Source organism: Phragmites australis, chromosome 23 (assembly GCF_958298935.1).
Source record: "Phragmites australis chromosome 23, lpPhrAust1.1, whole genome shotgun sequence".
Taxonomy (NCBI): domain Eukaryota; kingdom Viridiplantae; phylum Streptophyta; class Magnoliopsida; order Poales; family Poaceae; genus Phragmites; species Phragmites australis.
The window spans coordinates 12,035,016-12,055,767 of record NC_084943.1 but is presented as its reverse complement, the minus strand read 5'-3'; the positions used below and the strand labels follow the sequence as shown (position 1 = coordinate 12,055,767).

Below are 20,752 nucleotides of genomic sequence, written 5' to 3'. Positions count from 1 at the left end.
CTTTGAGAGAAACTAAGGAACCATCGTTTCAAGTAAAACCCATGTTCACCACTATCTTGAGAAGGTTAGACAAGGGCCTATCATGAATGCATGTATATGACAAATGCATCACATGACATTTAAAGCATCTATAATGTTTAGTTCACTTTGCAACCTACTAAATGTGGCTTCATCTAGAGATTTTGTGAAGATATCCGCCAATTGATCTTCCGACCTTATACCACTAAGAGATATATCATTTTTAGCCACATGGTCTCTAAGGAAGTGATGACGAATATCAATGTGCTTTGTGTGAGAGTGTTGAACTAGATTATTTGCAATTTTTACGGCACTCTTGTTGTGACAAAGGAGTGGAATCTTCTCTAGATTAACACCAAAGTCTAACAAGATTTGCTTCATATAAAAGATTTGATCACAACATGCTCCGACGGCTATATATTTGGCTTCCGCTGTAGAGAAAGCTACAGAATTTTGCTTCTTAGAAGACCAAGAAACAAGGGACGGCCCTAGCACCCACCTAAAGTACTCTTATGATCCACATGACATCCAGCAAAGTCCGAATCTGAGTAACCTAAGAGTAAGAAACTAGCACCTTTGCGATACCACAAGCCTATGCTGATGTATGCTTAAGATATCTCAAGATTCTTTTTACGGCGCTAAGATGAGATTCTTTAGGAGTAGATTGAAAGCGAGTGCACATGCATACACTAAACATAATATCGGGCTTAGATGCAGTAAGGTAGAGGCGAGACCCAATTATAGAACTGTAAATCTTTTGGTCAATCGATTTACCCAATTCATCCAAGTCGAGATGTCCATTGGTAGGCATTGGAGTCTTGATTGGCTTGCAATCATCCATCTTGAATTTCTTGAGAATATGCTTCGTGTACTTCTCTTGATGGATGAAAGTCCCTTCCTTCAATTACTTGATTTGAAATCCAAGAAAGTAGTTGAGCTCGCCAATCATTGACATCTCTAACTCTTTTGACATCAAGTCCCCGAATTACTTGCAAAATTCTTTGTTAGTTGAACCAAATATTATATCATCAACATAAATTTGACAAAGGAAAAGCTCATTATCGATGATCTTTGTGAACAATGTGGTGTTGACCCTCCTGATCTTGAATCCATGATTGATTAGGAAGTCGCGAAGGCACTCGTACCAAGCTCTTGGGGTTTGATTGAGTCCGTAGAGTGCCTTATACAATCTGTAGATATGATTAAGATATCTATGGTCCCCAAAACTGGCTCTTGGGGCTTGATTGAGTGCGTAGAGTGCCTTGTACAACCTGTAGACATGATTAAGATATCTATGGTCCTCAAAACTGGATGGTTGTTCAACATATACAAGTTCATTAATGAAGCCATTTAAGAATGCACTCTTCACATCCGTTTGATAAAACTTAATGTTATAATGTGAAGCAAATGCAAAAATGATATGTATAGCTTCTAGTCTTGCCACGGGAGCGAGCATTTCGCCGAAATCCAAGTCTTCCACTTGTGCAAAACCTTGAGCAACTAATCTTGCCTTTTTTCAAACCACCACACCGTTTTTGTCTTATTTATTGCGGAAGACCCATTTTGTATCAATGATGTTCTTGTCTTGAGGTCTCTCTTCAAGTATCCAAACTTCGTTGCGGGTGAAGTTATTAAGTTCATCTTGCATTGCCATCACCCAATCCAGATCCTTGAGGGTTTCTTCTACATGAGTGTGTTTCACATAAGAAACAAATGAGTAATACTCATAAAATGAAGCTTATTGAGAACGAGTTCTTACTCCCCTTGATGGACTCCCATGATCAAATCAATTGTGGTGTGTCTTGGAGTGGTCCAACGTCTTGAGCTTGAGCTTCCTCTTGAGAGATGTGTGTATGTTGTATTGGAAGATGTTGTTCATCCTTTGCTTTATTTTGATCCCCTTGGGATGCTAAAGAGGTATGTGAAGTGTAAGTAGTAGGCATGTCTTCGTCATCCTCCCTAGGCTTGATATCCCCAATGACCATCTTTTTCATCACTTCTCTTAAAGGTTCATCACCTACATCATCACAAGCAATACCTTCTCCTTGGGAGCCATTAGATTAATCAAACTCCACATCACATATTTCTTCAACAAAATCGGTGGCATTGTTGAATACTCTATATGCTTTGGAGTTAGATGCATAACCAACAAAAATCCAATATCACAATGACGCTCAAACTTCCCTAGACGTTTTCTCTTTTTGAAGATAAAGCACTTACAACCAAACACCCGGAAGTAAGAGATATTGGGTTTCCTCCCAATGAGAAGCTCGTATGGTGTCTTCTTCAATAGTCGATGGAGATACACTCTATTTGACGCATAGCATACCATGTTGATTGCTTCCGCCCAAAATTTCTCCGGCGTACCTTACTCATCCAACATAGATCTTGCAAGTGTAATCAATGTCTTGTTCTTCCTCTCCACCACACCATTTTGTTGAGGAGTGTAGGTAGATGAAAACTCATGCTTGATATCTCTTTCTTCACAATATTCTTCAACTTGAGTATTCTTGAACTCCATCCCGTTGTCGCTTTGGATCTTCACTAATGTTGCTTCAAACTCATTTTGAGCCTTCTTTGCAAATTTTTTGAAGATTCCAACGGTCTTGCTCTTGTCATCTAGAAAGAAAGTTCAAGTGTATCTTGTATAATCATCAATAATGACAAAGCAATAAAGATTACCACCTAGATTTTCGTAGGTGGTTAGTTCGAAAAGATCCATGTGTAGTATCTCCAAGGATCTTGATAAAGACATCATAGCCTTGTAAGGATGTGAGTTTGCAACTTGTTTTCCCGCTTGACAAGCACTACACAATTTATCCTTCTCGAAGATTACATCCTTCAAACCGACCACCATTCCGTTATTGAATGACTTCTTGAGTTGGCTCATTCCAATATGAGCAAGTCGTCGATGCCAAAGCCAACCCAAAGATGTCTTGGTGAAGAGATACGTTGTCAAGCTAGCTTTATTAGACAAAAAATCCACAAGATATATATGTCCATGTCTAAAGCCTTTAAAGATTAGATCATTATGCTTCTTGTTAGTAATGACAACATCAGCATCACTAAATAAGCATGTGAAGCCTAAATCACATAGTTGAGCTACGGAAAGTAAAATTGAAACTAAGAGACTCAACTAAAAGTACATTGGAGATAAAGAGATCATAAGAGATTGCCACCTTACCCAAACCTACCACATTTGCTTTTGAGTTATCACCAAATGTGACTTTATCTTATCTGCCCACTTCATCTTTTAGAGAGGTGAACATTTTACATTGCCGGTACATAACCACTATCAAGCACCAAATACTTTCCACCGACTTTGTAGTTCACTTACACACATAGGATCAAGCCTTTTGTTTAGATACCCAACCAAGTTTGATACCTTTCATGTCAGACACAAGATTCTTGGGCACCCAAATTTGCCTTGGAAGCTTGGCCTTTGCTTGAGTTCCAATGAACTTAGCCATGACTTTGCCACTCTTAAGCTTATGCAATAGAAAATGATGACCATAAATGTAGACTTGTATTTAGATGGCAAAGTGGGAAGGGGTTTGGTAGGGATGGGACACTCCGTTGTGTGGTGACCGATGACTTCATAATGTTGACAATAGGAGCCAAGTTCTTTGATGAAGCACTTGTTTATCTCCAGTGACTTGATGATCTTTTTCACCGGGTTGGGAAAGCAACCGATGCCTCTCTTGTTGTAGTACATAGCATTCTTCATGAGGATTTATTTATGCTTGTACTCCCCCTTAGTCAACTTGGCTACACATGAATTTAAACTTGCAATCTCATCCCTAAGCTCTTTTTTCCCTGCATGGGTTAGTCTTTAGAGATAATACATTATTACATGAAGATGAGCAAGGTATTTCAAGGAGATCATTATAAGATGTAGATGCATTGATCTTAACTACTTTAATTGTAGACAATTCATTTAGAGAAGAATCAATGGCATCATATGTAAGTTCAAGTTCTTGATATTTGCATTTCAAGTCAACATGCTCAAGTTTTAGCTTTTTGTTCCTAGGCTCAAGAGACTTGCTAGATGCAACTACTTCATCAATTTTCTTAAGAACATCATTGTATTTAGCAAGCAATTCATTATGACTAAAACTAAGTATAGTATTAGCATTTTCAAGAGACTTGATTTCAGCTTTTTGTTTCTTGATGATAGTAGCATAATCATTCATGAGCTTAGATAGATCACTAGGAGAAAGATCATCATCATCACTAATATCATCTTCATCGTTACTCACCTTGTTGTTATCTTTTTTCATGAGGCGCATAGGTGGTGGAGGTAGGGGTACATCATCATCATTGGTGATAGCAAGGCCTGCGAAGTTGTTGTCTTCATCATCGCTTGAGTCATCACTTGAGCTTTCACCGGAGATCCATTCACCAACAATGTAGACCTTACGTCCTCCACCCTTCTTGTTGAAGAGCCCACCAGTTACGACATAATTTCTTTATCTTTACCTGTCGCAATCTAACGTCGGTTCCTTGTTCCCTCGCGATGCCTTTTTGTCGGGTTCTTGGATGCTTCTAGGCCATAAATCGTTGCTGCTAGGTTCATGGATTCTTGCTACATCAGGGATAAGATTGTACTGTTGCTCCATTTCTTGAATGCTTATCTTGTCTCTTCTTCTTGTGCTTGTCCTCATCTTCATTTGCTTCAATCTTCTTGCCCTTGTTCATGTTCTTCTTGTTAGGTTGAGGACAATCATATGATATGTGGCCAAGTTCACCATAATTGTATCATCTCTTCTTGTCTTCTCCACCGAATTGTCAAATTTCTTTGGGCGAAATTTGTTCTTCTTGGGATCATAGTTGTAGCCCTTCTTTTGAAATTTGGAGATCATCCTTGTGGTTCTTCTCATGAGAAGAGCAAGCTCAGTGTTGGAGTCAGAGTCATCATCACTATCTTCTTCATCGCTTTCGTTTGATGATGGGAGCTTCATCATCTTCTTCTTCTTGTCAACCATCTTTGCCTTGAGAGTAAGAGTTTTTTTGGATGAAGACTCATGATCTCCAAAGAGGAACATCGCATGAGCACATATCTTTCGAACAACGTCGGTGATGGTCATGTCATTGATGTCCCTTCCATGAAGAAGAGATATGATAATGTTGTATTATAGCTTTGGAAGCACATCAAGATCCTACGAATAATGTCTCCTTGAAACAATTGAGTTAGTTCAAGAGAGTTAATTTCTTCTACAAGCATATTCATGCGAGAATACATATCATTGCGCAATTCATTTGGAAGCATCTTGAATTGATTAAAAGCATTCATAAGTACATGATTCTTTCCTCACGAATTTTCCTAGAACCCTCATGAATTTCACAAAGAGCGGTCCAAATCTCATTAGCATATTCCTTGCTACAAATTCTAGAGAAAACCTCTTCACTAATTCCCTCAAATATAGCATTATTAGCCTTAGCATTCCATGTAACTTGTTGGTCGATAAAATGGTGATCAAACCCAATAGAATAGGCTAGCCAAACTTCAGGGGGAAATAGCGTCAAGATAGCTCGCTATGCGAACTTTCCAATAGGTGAAGTTCTTTCCATCGAACCTTGGCACACTACTTTCATTCTCTGGGCCATTGCTCTAGGATGTTAAGACTATCAAGAGCACGAGGCTCTGATACCAATTGAAAGGATCTAATAGCCCTAGAAGGGGGGGGGGAGTGAATATGGTACTAATAAAAAACTAAACCAACTACCGAATTCTAGAACAAAGAGCAACCTTAGCCTAGAATGAATAAAAGCAACTAGACGACCTAGCAAGCTAGAATGATAAGTACAAACATGAAAGCATATAGAATATAAGTAAAGTGAGGAATTGAAACTTGCATGAAGGAAATGCTAGAAGTAAAATGCGGAATGTAACAAGAGTAGAGAAAAGAGATATCGAGTTTTTCCCAAGGTATAGAAGAGTTGACACTCTTCACTAATTCTTGTTGGAGCATCCATATAAGGATGTCGCTCCCCCTTGAGTCACCAAGATTCAAGTGCTCACTAGTTATTGCCACTTCTTCATTTCCGGATTGGCGGGCATCAAACCAAGCACACGAGCTTCCTGGGGCTCCTACAAGATCTCCAAGAGCTCACTGAGAACACCTCCAATCTCCACGACCGGCTAGGTGTTGCTAACCAGCAAGAATAACAAGCTAACTGATTCACTTGATCCCTATCAAGCCTAAACAACAGCTAGATGCACACTTGCTACTCTTGAAGCAGTAATGGAGTCCTTAATCTTCCATTAAGAACTTGCAAATCACCTCAAGTGCTCTTCCTTACTTCTAGATGATACACACTGTGTATGAATGCTTCTGGGTTGCAAGAGACACGAATGAAACTAAGTGAGGGGGTATATATAGGCTAGAGATCTAAATCCAGCTGTTATCCAATCACTCACATTTTCTGTGAACACCAGATGGTCCAGTGCACACGCCTCTGTTAACACCGGACAATCCGGTGAGAATACTTTTTTCACACGCTGGTCTGACAGTTGTTAGTAGCCGCTGCAAAATGCTCCGGTGTTCATCCACATAGCATCACCGAACAATCTGGTGAGTTATAACCTATTTCCTCCGAAATACCAAGTTTCTGTTAAATAGTTCGGTGATAACTCCTTTAAGTCACCGGACAATCCGGTCAGTTCAACTCAGATTTTCTTCAGAAAATAGTCCTTCTATTAAATAGTTCGATATATGCGTCCTTCAGATCACCGGACAGTCCGATGCATGTAACTTCAAATTTCTCTCAAAAATGACTCTTCTGTTAAATGATCCGGTGCAAAATTCCTCCCATCATCGGACAATCCGGTGAAGTCATTTGAAATCTTCACAGAGAGAGAAAATAGTCTGGTGAGTTTAATCCTTCTCGCACCGGACAATCCAGTGAGAACAAACGTTATGGAACCTGTCCAATTCAATCGACTTTGAGTTCTAACTTCTCAACTTCTCACCCATGGGCTTCTTTGAGCTACCTAGTGCTAGATTTCGTAAGTGTGCATCCAACTATGTCTAGACTCAACTAAGTCAAGCTATAATACTTAGCCCCCCTTTATAGTACGGTCAAAAGACAAAAAGAGACCTATATCTACTCTAATTGTCCTTTATCACCTTGTGACACTTAGAACTAGAAGATTCTTAATCTTGACGTAAATGTCATTTGATCGACCAATATAATTCCATGAGGAACCAAGAAAACCCATTCAATCATTGTGAACTAAAAAAATTTATTCCCTTCAAAACATACGTATTAGTCACAATGATACGGTTGTCATTAAACACCGAAACACTTACCACTTACTTAGGAGCCTAGATGCTACAGGAGCCGTCTGTATTTTTATCATAGTACAGACGGCTCGTTATTAAAGCCATCTGTGCAAGTTTTTGTACAGACAGTTCAAAACATGTCTATAAAAATCTGATTTGTACATACTCTTTTCTACAATCGGTTCAAAAAAGTGTCATGCGCCAGAGTTACGAACCATTTATACAAATAGATTATCTAGTAGTGCAAGATAATAAGGAAATCATTTGATTGAAACAACAAGAGATGTCCCACCTCCACTATGACTATGTGATCGGGTTGTCTGAAAAAGACAATTAATTCAGTAGAATATAGTTTCTGCTCCAAGGTAAGAACTTCTATTGCATTCAAGGGCTAGTCGAAGGTTTTTATGAATGCATGTAATAATGATGTAAAGTATAATTTATCATAAATGCAATCGATGAAAATGTAAGAATGTTTTTTTCCTGAAGGCAAAAGGTCTAGAGGTGATTTATTAACAAAAGTTGGAAATGATACTTGATTTAACAGTTAGGTCTCTTTGGAAAAAATAGATTACATATTGTAAGACCCTAAACCCAAGATCTCTTGTACCTCCTGTATTAGTCACTGGATCAAGTAGCTTATACGCACAGTATAACAGTAGTAGTATCACAGTCAAACTCCGTACATAAGTTTTATGGTTCAGAATACAAAAGGTTTACAAACCATATTGTATATTACAAAACCTAGCGGAGAGGCCAACAAAATACAGCGGAAAGTAAAAGCCCAAGCCACAGAAGCTTAGGGTGCGAACGCGACTTATAAGACTATACTTCATCCTCGGCTTCACCTCCGGCGAAGTCGACACTGACTTCCTTATCTGAATGACAGCAAGAGTGAATACGAAAGGTACTCAGCAAGCTCTATACTACTTTCAGGTGTTGATAGATGCATAAAGGGGTGTATTCAAGGATAAGGCTTTACGGTTTAGATTTAAGTGTAAAGCAGTTTATGTAGGTATCCAATTGTATCAACTATGATTGACTTCAAAATATTTTAAGTACTTCAAAACCAGGTAACAAGCTATATCTAGGGGGTTTTTGGTCTTGGGAGGGGCTACACCTCACTCCACAGTTCCATTTGTCATATCTGGTGTACCTCTAGTACCACATAGATCCTGCCGGATTGATCCAGTAACCTCATCACATGGACATCTAGTCCACACACTCACTCATCAAGACACACGCACCCTGGGTCTAGTCATATGGGGTCATTCTTCACATGTTCATGACCGTGGACATAACTATTCGAATAGATTTACACTCTACAGAGGTTGTATATTGTACCCATGCAATATGCTCAGCCTCCATCCGTTGCAAGTGGAGGAGCGAATCATACCGAGACATTTCAATCACCTTTCCTGCTGGGCTTTTCTACGAGACACCCTAAGTCCCAGAGTCCTTGAACTGAATACCAGATTGGCTATGCCGTCTCTCGAAATATTCAAACAGAGGGACAGATGGACACTTGGCCTCTCGCTGCTCCCCAGCCTCCTAGTATGATGCCCAACCTAGTCCGGTGAAAGAAAAGACAAGTTCTACCCATTCAGGATGCATGGTTACACGGGGATGACTAAGCATGTCGAGGCAATTGACTCGGTCCTTAAATGGCCGTGGTAGGTATCTTCTGGCAATGAACACCATAGAGGTGACTCAAGCCCCCAGGAGTATCCTCATCCAGAGTACTACTCCACCTACTCTCGCCAAAACAATTTTCACCTATTTTTACACGTCACCCTCCACATCCCACACGACATCAAGGATCTCACAACCATTAAGGATTTATGGTATATGAGTTACCATTGATAACAATAAATTTTATCTCCGAGGAGAGGTGTTTTAAAAGCGACATCTCCGAAGAGACGTGTTCAATCCTAAGCATGCTAGATATCGATGCGTCGTCCGACGTTGATATAGACAACAACAGGAAATCCTAGTGTGATATGTATCCTGGATGATAATATTCAAGACATGGCTTGTGTTTGATAGGATTAACTATTGCAAGTAGTTTGTAAAGGCGCAATACATAGCACATGTGATAATAAGTCCGATTTTAATTGATCATGTAGATTAGTTGAAAACATAGGTTCAATATGATCAAAGAAATAGGATTTGCCTTCTCCAAAGTTCTCTTCAGAGTTTTGGTTGTAGTCAGAATCCTCCTCGCCTCTGATGCTTCCTGCGCAGCACTTGCAGAACTCTGGTTGCTTTGCAATTACGACTACGATCAATAATGGCTATACTAAAGAAGAATCAATTAAAACCAAATGGAAAACCAAATGAGTCATAAGGGCTATCACAATTTGACGGATGAGTAGATCTTGATTTTAGATGAATTTTGACGAAAGAAGCACCGAAATTGGAGCCAAAACGGAAAAGTTATGGCTCCTGGAAGATTTAATCTAAATTAAATTGGAAAATACAAAAAGGCACTATTCATGAGTGGGACCCACCTGGACAGTAATTCGGGCAACATGAACAGTAACTCGTTGGGCCAAGATGGGCCCAGATTGGGCTGGGTCCGAGCCTGGATGGGCCGGGCTTGGGCTGCACACTGTTGGCCTGCTCGAGTTTGGGTTGGGTGGTTTAGCGGGCTATGGGAGCTGGGCCAGCCCACAGACTCATGGCCTTTGGTAGCCGGGCCGGCCTGGCAGGCCAGTTGGCCACTAGGCCAAGTCATGGCCCAATCGGCCAGGGCCGAGCCACGCTGGCTTGGCTGGGCCGCATGGCGCACGAGCAACGACTCGGTTACGCGTGCGCGGGCGTGCGGATGTGCAAGGGAGGGGGGACGGCCTGGCAACGAGGAATAGCGGCGGAGCTACGCCGAAGTGTTCGCCGGTGACGTGTTGCGGCCCAAGATTCACGACGATGAGCGGACGCCGGGATACTACATGGCATGACGGATTCAGAGGGGAGCTTGTCGATGGTGGCTGGCGGCAGAAACACTACCAGAAGACGACTAGAGGAGAGTGCAGCAGCGCGGGCAAAATGGGTAGCACCTTCCCTGCACTAGGAGGTGCCAACCAGCAAAGAAAAGGGGCCCGAGGCCCTAATGCATCATGGCATGATGGCCAGAGCATCCACACAGATCATGAACACGCCGGCGATGAGCTAAGCACGGCGGCGGAAGCAGAAGCACGGCTACCCACGCGGCTACGTGCTAAGAGAGAGAGCACGGTCAGCTATACGCTAGCTAGGCAGATGCGCGAGGGGACTGGGAGGCTCACCGAGCGCAAGAACGACGACGGGCGGTGCGCGCGTGATGTCGGACGGATGTCGGCAGGCAGCGCGACAGTGAAGTGACGGAGCGGCGCCCACCATATTTCCCATGGTGTGGGCGCTCTATGCCGTCCACGCGCGGGCAGGGCGCGAAAGTCGCACGGCGCTAGGCCCTTGGGCTGCGGGAGAGAGAGAGAGCGGAGAGTGAGAGAAAGAGTGGAAGAGCGCGACGGTATGGGAGAGAGAGAGCAAGTGGCTCGCCGGCTGTCGCGGTGGTGAGAGATAGCGAGGCGTGGCGTCGCGCTGGAGGAGGAAGGAGAGAGCATGGTGGGGAAGTGGCCGGATGCGTGACACATGGACGGTCGAGAGATACGCGGCGCGGGAGTGCGCGTGGGAGCGGGCCGACGCGGGGCGAGCTGGGCCGACGCGTGCGGGAGGAAACGGCCGGCTGTGCCATTTGGCTGGGCTGTGCGAGGGAGAAGGGAGAGGAGAATCCGACCCGGGGAAGAAAAAGAAAAAGAAAACAAAATTAGTTTTGAGATTAAATTCAAAGGAGAGATTTTAATTTAAATTAGACTTTGTATTAGGATTATTTCAAATAAATATATTTGAATTATTATTTGGGCTTGGATCTCGAGCTTTTTGAAGATGATTTGAATTAAAGGATTTGAATTCGAATTGGGTTTGAGCTGAATAGAATCTAAGAGTAGATTTGAAATTAAGAGACATTCAATTTTAAATCTCTACACAAAAAACCATAAGATCTCAAACCAAAGCATATGAACTAATTTAATGTAGTGACTATTTTGAAACTGATTATAGTGCACCGTGGAAAACCTATTTAATTTAGTACACTTAAAATATATGATTGTATACATACTGGTATATATATATTCATATACTTATTTTCTTATCTTAGTTAGTCTAATTAATAATTTTTTTAATTTAGACTGAATTTTACAATTAATTAATATATTTAAATTCAGGATGTTACACATACAGATCTCTGAGATCTAGCCGGAAAAGATGTAGACCTCTGAGATCTAGCCGGAAAAGAAGATGAATACAATGTACATCCATCGGTGATCAAGGAGCTTTTCAATGTGTGCTATTGATCTACGTGCAGTGTAAATGCCCAAGGGTGCTGTGTATGCCCGTAACCACAAGTCCACAACATCGCCACGTGGTTGACCACTAGTCTGGTCACCCCTTAAGGGAATTTACCTCTTTCTACTAATAGCGCACTAATTGATGAGGCTTCTAAGCTAGCAGAGGCTTGGCAATGGCTGTACTAAGATGTTCCATTTTTTCATTTTACTTTTGGATTTTTTTTTTCATCCAAACGGTGTCCAAAAAATCTATGAAAAAAATCCTTTAATACTAAGGATGGTGAGGAACCCATAGATAAATTTTGATGGCTTTATCGCTTAAAATGTATTTTAAAAAATTCAATGAATTGTTTAGAGACATGAGAAATAAAGATGGTGCCTTTCATATGCACTCAATAGTTCATTTTTAGGTGACGTGAAAAAATGTTGGATTCAAGTTTGTTAGGTGACGGGAGGAAAAAAGTAATGTCAGCTATCTTTCAGATGACGAGAAAAAAATTCAGTAAAGTATTCTAAAAATATTGGATGATGATTGATTACTTTTGGATAACCTGTCTTGTAGGAAAAACAAAAGGTTACTAAGAACTTGGTTAGTGGCAATGGCCAGCACATGGTTACTAGGTAATGTTGAATGGTCAGATTTTCAGAAAAATATTGAGTCAACTCTTAACAAAAAGAATGTTCAATCAATGAGCTCAAAAAATGTTGAATTGAAAAATATCGAATAAACACTTACAGAAATATTACATTAGAAAAATAAATGTTGAATAAAGTTGCCAAAAATATTGATTTAGTAAAATAAAAAATGTTGAATAAACACTTCCCAAATTTGTTGAATTAGAAAAATAAATAATGGTGAATTTACACTTGCCAAAAATGTTGAGTTAGAAAATTCGTTGAATCAACACCTATGGACAAATAAAAAATGGTGAATTTTTCTATTGACTTGCCAAGTAAACATTTTTTAAGTATTCGTTACTAACTTCGCGCCTTAGCACAAAGAGAATGTTGAAATACTAAAAGATATAATGAATACTTAAAAAATGTTTACTCGGCAAGTCAATGGAAAAAAATTGAATACAAAAATTTAGGGTCAACACATATCAAAATGTTGAATGAAAAAGAAGTTACAAGAAAAGGAAAAATGTTGAATAAACACTTACATAAAATGTTGAATTAACAGAAAATGGTAAATAAAAAATTGTTGAATCGACATGTCTTGCAAAAAAAGTTGAGTTAGCAAATCTGTAAAAAAGATGTTGAATATCAGTGAGTAGCAGTGGAATATTCTTCCTTCACAAAAAGCTGTGGCATATTCCTTTGCGTTGCTTGGAGTCAAGGGTAACGATATAAAATGTTGGTATGAGATACGTTGCTATTCTCTTCGAGCACAAGGCAGATACATATGGCCCATCTACTCATGAAGACAAAATATATATACATTTCCTAGAAATTTTACGGAGGCTCTAGCCAAACTGCGTGTTAACTACTCAAACGAGGCTAAACTCTGAGAAACACATCTGAGTCCTTAGGTGTCCTTCAAGATCTCAGCCCGAATCGGCTCAACCCGGCACTATCATATAGCAGTGCCATAGAGGGTAGGGATACAAATGAGTAGCTAATGAGTAGTTATGTGTTAGCACTTAGTTTATTATTTTTAATTTAATTAGATAGAAGTAAATCTTTAATTTATTTTTTAGTTTTAATCAACCCAATGATCTAAAAAATACAAACCTTGCCTCCCTAATAGAGCATACAAAGTTGGAACCCAAAGAAGTTGCAAACTGAATTCCACCTTTAAAGGACATGGGTACGGGGCATCAGGAGCATTAGCCAGATGCGGATCATCGTATGTGCCATACACATTTCGGACAACTCAATCGAACATCAGATCAAGTCGAATCATACCAATCCCACTATTCATGACTGTATCATATACGCAAACAACGCAATACAATTAGCCAAAACACAGATCCTGATACTTAACTATTCAGAAGCAACTATGAGCATATGAGAATGGAGGGATACTATATGACAGTTAAACCCGAAGTCTCATCCACAGACCACAGTGAACCATACTGGATAATGCATTAAATGTCTGGTCATCATTCTGTGGAACAGGAACATTGTTCAAAATAAAAATGAGATTCGCGCACAAATACTTACAAGCAAGATGAGCATGGTCTCTGGCAGCATACATGATTATGTACACAACACTGGTTATTATCTAAGCATACATGATTATGTACACAACACTGGTTATCTTCCACACCGGATGACAGCATCGGTCGTCTTCAGCTAAAGTGAGTATGGGTGCCCACTATTCAACACTCTCCGAAGAACGTCGGTGTTCCATCCAAACACAGAATCCGAGAAGCTGTCAACACGTCCAAGGAAAATGGGTCACCTGGAGAGCCAGATATATGTAGAGAATCTCAACAAAAAATTATTTGGGTCAACTAAGGATAATTCTTATCACAGACCAATCAATACATTATGCATCCTTGCGTTCATACCAAATATAACACTCACCTTGGGATCATGATATCATGATTGAATGTATCAGGGATGGCAGGAATGTGGTCTCTTTTCTCGTTGGCGAAGTTTATGATCTGGAATAGTACTTCATGAATTGATGACTCCAATGCAGCACGTCTTGAGCTAATCTCCTCCAAGGCATTCCCTAAGAGCACATTGCTTAAAATGTTACAGTAACACTGTTCCACGGGACTAACATAGTTTCATGAAGACAGTGAAGTTTAGTTGACAAAATTACCTCCAATATTTGTAAGCCCTTTGGAGCTGTTTGATTTGCTATATCTTTTTGGGCTTATGACGTGCAAATTGATGAACCATTGTTCCCAATAAATGCGTTCTGTTTTGTTGCCAAACCATCCTGGGTGTTTGTTTTTCTCGTCGAAAAAGGAGAGGCATACCTGAGATATTCAGGTCAAACACTAATTAAATCAAAACATAGATAATACAGGTCAGCGGCAAAGACAGTAAACTACAGAAGAATATTAAAATGACTAACTGTAGAAGTTCAGACCTGGCTTCTGCGATTCGGATGCTTCTCTGCCCAACCAATGAACTGGTCAATCTTTTCATCGACTTCCTTTTCTAATTCTGGAAGTCCACACTGTACCTAAACACAGCAAAACACAAAAGTAAGCAGCGGCAAAGAAAATGCAACCAAATATGCAATAATAAAAAAAAAGAGTTTCTATACCACAAATGACAGTGAAATATGTAAGGTAATCAATATTTGGACAATACATGAAGCAAAAAATCATGTTGGGATATTGATATAGAAAATAAAATACTTACTTAAACAGTTGTTCAAATGTTATACAGTGAAACCTAATTTCAAAAGTCAATGCAATCTTGTAACTGAAAAGTTAAAGACCTCGTTTTGGTAAATACAAGACAAATATACATCATTTACTCAAAACAGAGTGAATTGTTTTATTTCTAACACCAGTGGAGCCAGCAGCATGTTGCTTGCTAGGCTCCTAGTTAATGGCCAGGTTATAAGAATGAAAAGTTAAAAAAATACAGCTCTAGAATTAGCACAGTTATTCAAGCTTGATCTTCTGTTTCCAGAAATGCAGGCTACCTTACCACTGCCAAACATTCATAGAAAACCATAGTACCAAATACCAATTGCTCACAAGTAACCATAGTCCACGGTGGTGTTAAGGTTGAGCAGGCATATTGGCTGCGTGATTTGCTGGTTAAATCATGTTCCACATGCAGATGTGAGCTGTTAATGAGGCAGTGAGTAGATGGAACTGGAATTCACTAGTGATTAGCTAAATATGAAATTTGGGGGCATACAGCAAAAGCTAGTCTTTGACAGATTGTCTTTTGCAGCAAACATAAGTTGGGAGCTGAAGTTACATATGCAGTGCATGTGTCCAGAATGTGTCTTGATGGTAATAGAAATTTGAGAGAAGTTTTGGGGCGACATGCACATGGATCCACTGAAAGGCATAGGGCTGAGTTTGCTGGCAACATGGGATCCATTTATTCCTTTGCCTAGACCAGCCATCAGCCCCCCCCCCCCTCCTCCATAAAACATATCTTGTGGGGATGGATCATGTGGTTTCAGACTTGTAGAGTCCCAAATTCCCAATGCATGTGATGTGAACCACATTTGACCTTATTCGTAACAATGTCACAAGTATAAACCATTACATAAGAGTAAGCAGAGGCAAATACATCTGATGACTGATCCAATAAATGATTGGGGATTTTCAGACTATAAATCGTTTTGTATTTATCAAGTACTGAGAAGGTATTTGAATAGATGAATCAGCTATTAGGTTAGCAAAAACTCTACTACCATGGTTTTATCCTAAAGATTTTGCAGAATTCTTTAGTGAGTTAACTGGAAAATCATTTGGTAAATACAAAGTGTAACTTCACAATGAAGGTCATGCAGTAATAAAATTTGACACAAGCTGTTGAAATTTTCTAGTCAATTCATTGACTACCAAAAGCTGATTACATCGAAAGACATGAAGTTCATTGAAATCTGATTACATCCAAAGAAAAAGACATGAATGTGACAATGTGTTAATGTGTAACCGGTATATGCAATTGTAGTTTAGGATTAGTCATGTATAGCTCTTCTGTACCAATGTGCTTTATATATTACTCATAGTCCACAATAAATATGCATCAGTTGTTGACTTGTTTTTGTCAATTCCTAATATGGTATCGTACCTAAAACTGAACCATGGACACAGGGTGTACAGCTAGTAAGCACCAAGACAAGCTGACTAGATTGGCCATAAAAATACTAGGAAATACAACAAGGTATGGATTTGTGCGATTCAGTTTACGATCACAAAATATGTGAAATGCCAGCAAACACTCTAGTAAAAATTCGCTTTCTAGACATATTATAAAGAAAATTCCTTGTCACAGATTCTCGTAACTTTAGAAAACAAATGATCAACCTTTGAATCTTCAAAAAGAAAAGAAATGTTTTATACTATTTAGAGTTGCAACATGAAAATGATATGATTACATCGCTTACAGAAAAATAATTCGGCTTTACACTCCATAAAATTCGCAGTATATTGTGATAATAAATAATGGTCAAGATTGCATCTCGGAGACCATGATATTCAAAAGAGTGGAGAATTTTTTAACGGAAGGAGCAATATGTAAATATAATACTTGTAGTAAGACAGTACCAAATACTTTGAGTAATTGAAGTACATCGAGATATTAATGCAGGGGAGTACTCACGTAAGTGATCTCAAAGAACTCGCAGTCGACGTCTTTGGGGCGAACAAGGCTTAGGGTTCTATGGAAGAATATGGTGTGTAAAATGCCTGAAACATAGTCATATATAGCACATCCGTCAGCAAGGGCTATGTAGTACAGAGGATACACTGAAATACTACTTCAATTCTGTATTACTTGCAGGACCCAAAGTTAAGAAAGAGAGGCATCCTCAAGAAATTTCAAGAAGTCATCTAAGTGATAAGTGTACTTCAGAGCTAGACAGACCCAATAGCAAGGCCTAGATATGAAAATCTTGCTATCTGTACAACTGAAGGAGCCCAAACACGTAGCGAATTTCAAGAATTTACAACATCAAGGACTTTGGAACCAATACAAGCACAACAAACTTTTGGAGGATATGATCAATCATGTCATATTAAGGTCCAAAATGGAAATTTTGAAGTTAAGACCATACTGCGCGATTGGTGTACACCCAATTCTTGTTCAGTTTCCACTGGCATAACCATGCATCATTTTTTCGCAAAGGGGACAGCTTGGATGAGTGTAGCCTTGTACTCCACAAGTTCATAATGATTCCAATTTTAAACTTCGGTGAAATTACTCCATTCCACTATTCGTTGAACCCAAAAACATAAATAAGCATGTGAATCCAGTACCTGAGGGTTTCGGTTTCATCGAACTAAACGCCCGACTGTTGAAACAAATAAAGGAATACTTTTTAACGAAGAAACAGAGATAGGAAGTGGGGAGAAAGCCGAAACTCAAGACTCACATCGCAGCACGTCCCTGATCTCCCTAGCTTCCAGCTCCTGCGGCCCAAAACAAGCAGAAAAAAATAATCAAGAAAAAAATGCCAAACTCCGAGAAGAGAAAGAAACCAAAAGAACAGTAAAACAAAGGTAGGGCTTCGGATCGGACCAGCTCCTTCAGCTGACAGGTCTCGCAGTTCATCCCTTCTCGCAGCTGCAAATCGAGGCAGAAGAATCGATCCAAGCAAGCTTAGGGCTTCCTCACCAACAAGAGGAGGAATCGATCTAAGGTCGGTTGGATCCGCACTTCCAGCAGTTCTTGTAGAGGGGAGGAGGGGAGGGAAGAGGACGACGGCTGCGAGAGAAGAAGTCGAGGTGGCGTGTTTCGGCGAGGAAGGAGGCTGTGCTCGTCGGAGATTTTTTTTCCCCCTTTTCTTCTGGAGGTTGTGATTTGTGAGTTGTGAGTCCTGTGACGCCCGGATGCCGGCGACTTGAATCACAGATGAGTTGGGACACGGTTCACAAATGCGACGGTGGTTACCGACCTTCTCAATCTCGTCCAGTCTTAGAAAACTAACGGTAAGCGAATTTGGATTAAAAAAATTCGAAAAAATAAAAAAAAATTAATTTTTTTTAAAAAAAACTAGACACAATTCTAAGATCTTCTGTGAAAAATATTTTCAAAAATAATGTCGTTTGCATCATATTCTATAGGGAGGAAGTTTGAAAAAAATGAAAAAAAATGAAAAAAATTGAAACGTGCGGCTCAGTTATTAACTCATGTTAAGTAAAAGTGTAACATGCAAACACATATTTTTCTTGTGTAAAACATATTTTAAGAGAATCTTTAAAATTGATTTTACTTTATTTAGAGTTTTATTAATTTCTCTATGATTTTTACAAAGTTCACAAGTATAAAGTGAATATGTTAAGAAACAGCACTGTAATTAATTGTTTCATGTCTACTATTATTTTTTCTACGTAAATCATAGTATAAACAAGCTGATGAAAGTGGTTTCACTAATATTTGAGGTGTGATAAGTTAGGTATGAATTAATCTAGTCGTAACATATTTACACAATCATGCATGTTATAAGAACTAATTCATGAGTTCATGTATTTTTAAAAGACATATGATCATGTAAGAAGATTAACCAAATTAGTTTCATGATTTTATATTAGCAAAGAGTAAACTATGTATTTAACTTGGTTTAACAAATACAATTTCTCACAGAAAATTTTAAACTTTTTTATGAGTATAAATACTATTATCATGTAGATCATGTCACAAGAAAACCAACAAAATTTGTTTCACTTGATTTGAAGCTCAGATGAATTAGTTATTGATTTTACAAGATTGAGATAATTTTTGGGTTTTTTTGTTGAACTTCACTGAAAATCGAGAAAACCGCTCGATAAATTGAGAAAATCGAGCGGTTACCGACAATGCGGAAAATTCGAGAAAACCGCTCGATAAATCGCAAAAACTGCTCGATAACCATTCCAAACCGACCGGTTACCGAACGGCTAAAATCGTGATTTTTTTTCTCCAAATTTCAAATTTTGCCAAATGAGTTTTGCCCGATTTTTTTTAAATTTTTGACCGGTTACCGCCGGAGCTCGGTAACCGAGCTCCGGTCGGTAAGGTTAACCCTGGCTAGGACTGGGGTGAAGCGAAAACGGATCCAATACGAATCCACCCGTTGATTTGTAGAGTGGATTCTCATGTACCAAACGAGTGGATTCTCATGGTACGAAATTGATTTTTTTAATATTAATTTTTTCGATATTACAGAAATAGTATAGGAAATAAGGAAATTTTAAAAATAATATCTATTCGCTCTACCGTATGGCGAAAATTGCTGACGTGGTGCCGGTGGCAGCACTAAGGTGCATTGCAGTTGCGAGGCCGTTTTCGCTATACAGTTTGGCGAAAACTAGTTGTCGTCAAACCGTATGGCGAAAAATAAATTTCGCTAAATGGGAGGCAAAAAATCCCACAGCGTGGACCCTCCCTCCTACGTGGGCCCTATCTCCTGCGTCGTAATGGCCAATTTTTTTTTCTGCTGACAAAATATTATATCGCTTTTTTATTTTGCGATTGAACTTATTTCTGAAACGGAATGGAAAGATGTAAAATAAATCGTAAAATCGCTTGTCCGACAATGGAAGATAGGTGATAGATATTACATGGCATGCTATAATAGTAGTTGTAAAGCATAAGTTGCATATAACCCGGTACAGAGGTTACATAAGCTGATGAACATTACATGTGACATAGAGTTTTTCGTCGTAGCGTGAATAGACTTTAACCATAAAGAGGTGCCGACAATAGACATTGGCATTTACGGTACGCATAAAGAGTAACCTAATAGTGTACCGCTGCTAAACCAAACATGCCTTAGAAAATGAAAATAGATCGTGGTACAATAGATGCTCTCTACTGAGTGCACCTATGATAGTTGCTCTTTCTTTAGGCATCGGGTCTCGCTGTCTTAGCGCGACGGGCCCTCTCCCACTTCCTTTCCCACTCTGCTTCATTTGCTTGAGCCGCGGTGCGCTCCTTCGTAGCGTTTGTGATGCGCTCCTTCTCCTGCCGCTTCATCCGTAGTTCATCCTGATGTCGCTCGTACTCTCAGCGTTGGTAAGCTTCCCTCCTCCACCGCATCTCCATGTTTACCCACCGCTTTTGGTCCTCATTTTGCTCCATGTCATGTTGAGACATTGTCTGAAGTTGTATAAAGGTGGAGGAGACTGAACAAAAGAAACAAGAGGAGGGATTAGTAAGAGATTGCATAAAATCATATAGAAAGACCCACATGAGTGATCTATGTCACTATACCGGTGGGTACTCGTATGGTCTATATTGAGGCTTGTCGTACTCGTAGTTGGCACATGAAGAAGCGTAGGCCATAGGTCTAGAATATATCCTAGGACTCACGAAGCCTACAAGGGTCACTACAGAAGCACATCGGTGGTTTGACCCCTTAGGGGATAAAAATCCCCCAATATTTCTTAGGTGGATTTGGTGGAGCTGAGGAAGATATCTCAGTTG

At 39.7% G+C, this 20,752-nt stretch overlaps 1 protein-coding gene across 5 annotated transcripts; it reads right to left on the bottom strand.

Annotated features, from left to right (window-relative positions):
• Nucleotides 1-13,758: 13,758 nt before the first annotated feature.
• Nucleotides 13,759-18,224, bottom strand: LOC133906332 (autophagy-related protein 101-like). 5 transcript variants are annotated; one of them, XM_062348202.1, is made up of 8 exons: nucleotides 17,867-18,224; nucleotides 17,721-17,757; nucleotides 17,605-17,639; nucleotides 16,949-17,034; nucleotides 14,739-14,834; nucleotides 14,466-14,625; nucleotides 14,222-14,372; nucleotides 13,759-14,066 (listed from the first exon to the last, which is right to left on the bottom strand). In XM_062348202.1, exons 3-8 carry the CDS (start codon nucleotides 17,621-17,623, stop codon nucleotides 13,988-13,990), a joined length of 591 nt encoding a protein of 196 aa, XP_062204186.1. In that variant the 5' UTR covers nucleotides 17,624-17,639; nucleotides 17,721-17,757; nucleotides 17,867-18,224; the 3' UTR covers nucleotides 13,759-13,987. The 5 variants fall into 5 exon arrangements, with proteins under 5 accessions (XP_062204186.1, XP_062204187.1, XP_062204188.1 ...); XM_062348203.1 differs by having other exon boundaries at nucleotides 14,739-14,828; XM_062348204.1 differs by lacking the exon at nucleotides 17,605-17,639 and having other exon boundaries at nucleotides 13,759-14,096.
• Between the last annotated feature and the right edge of the window lie 2,528 nt (nucleotides 18,225-20,752).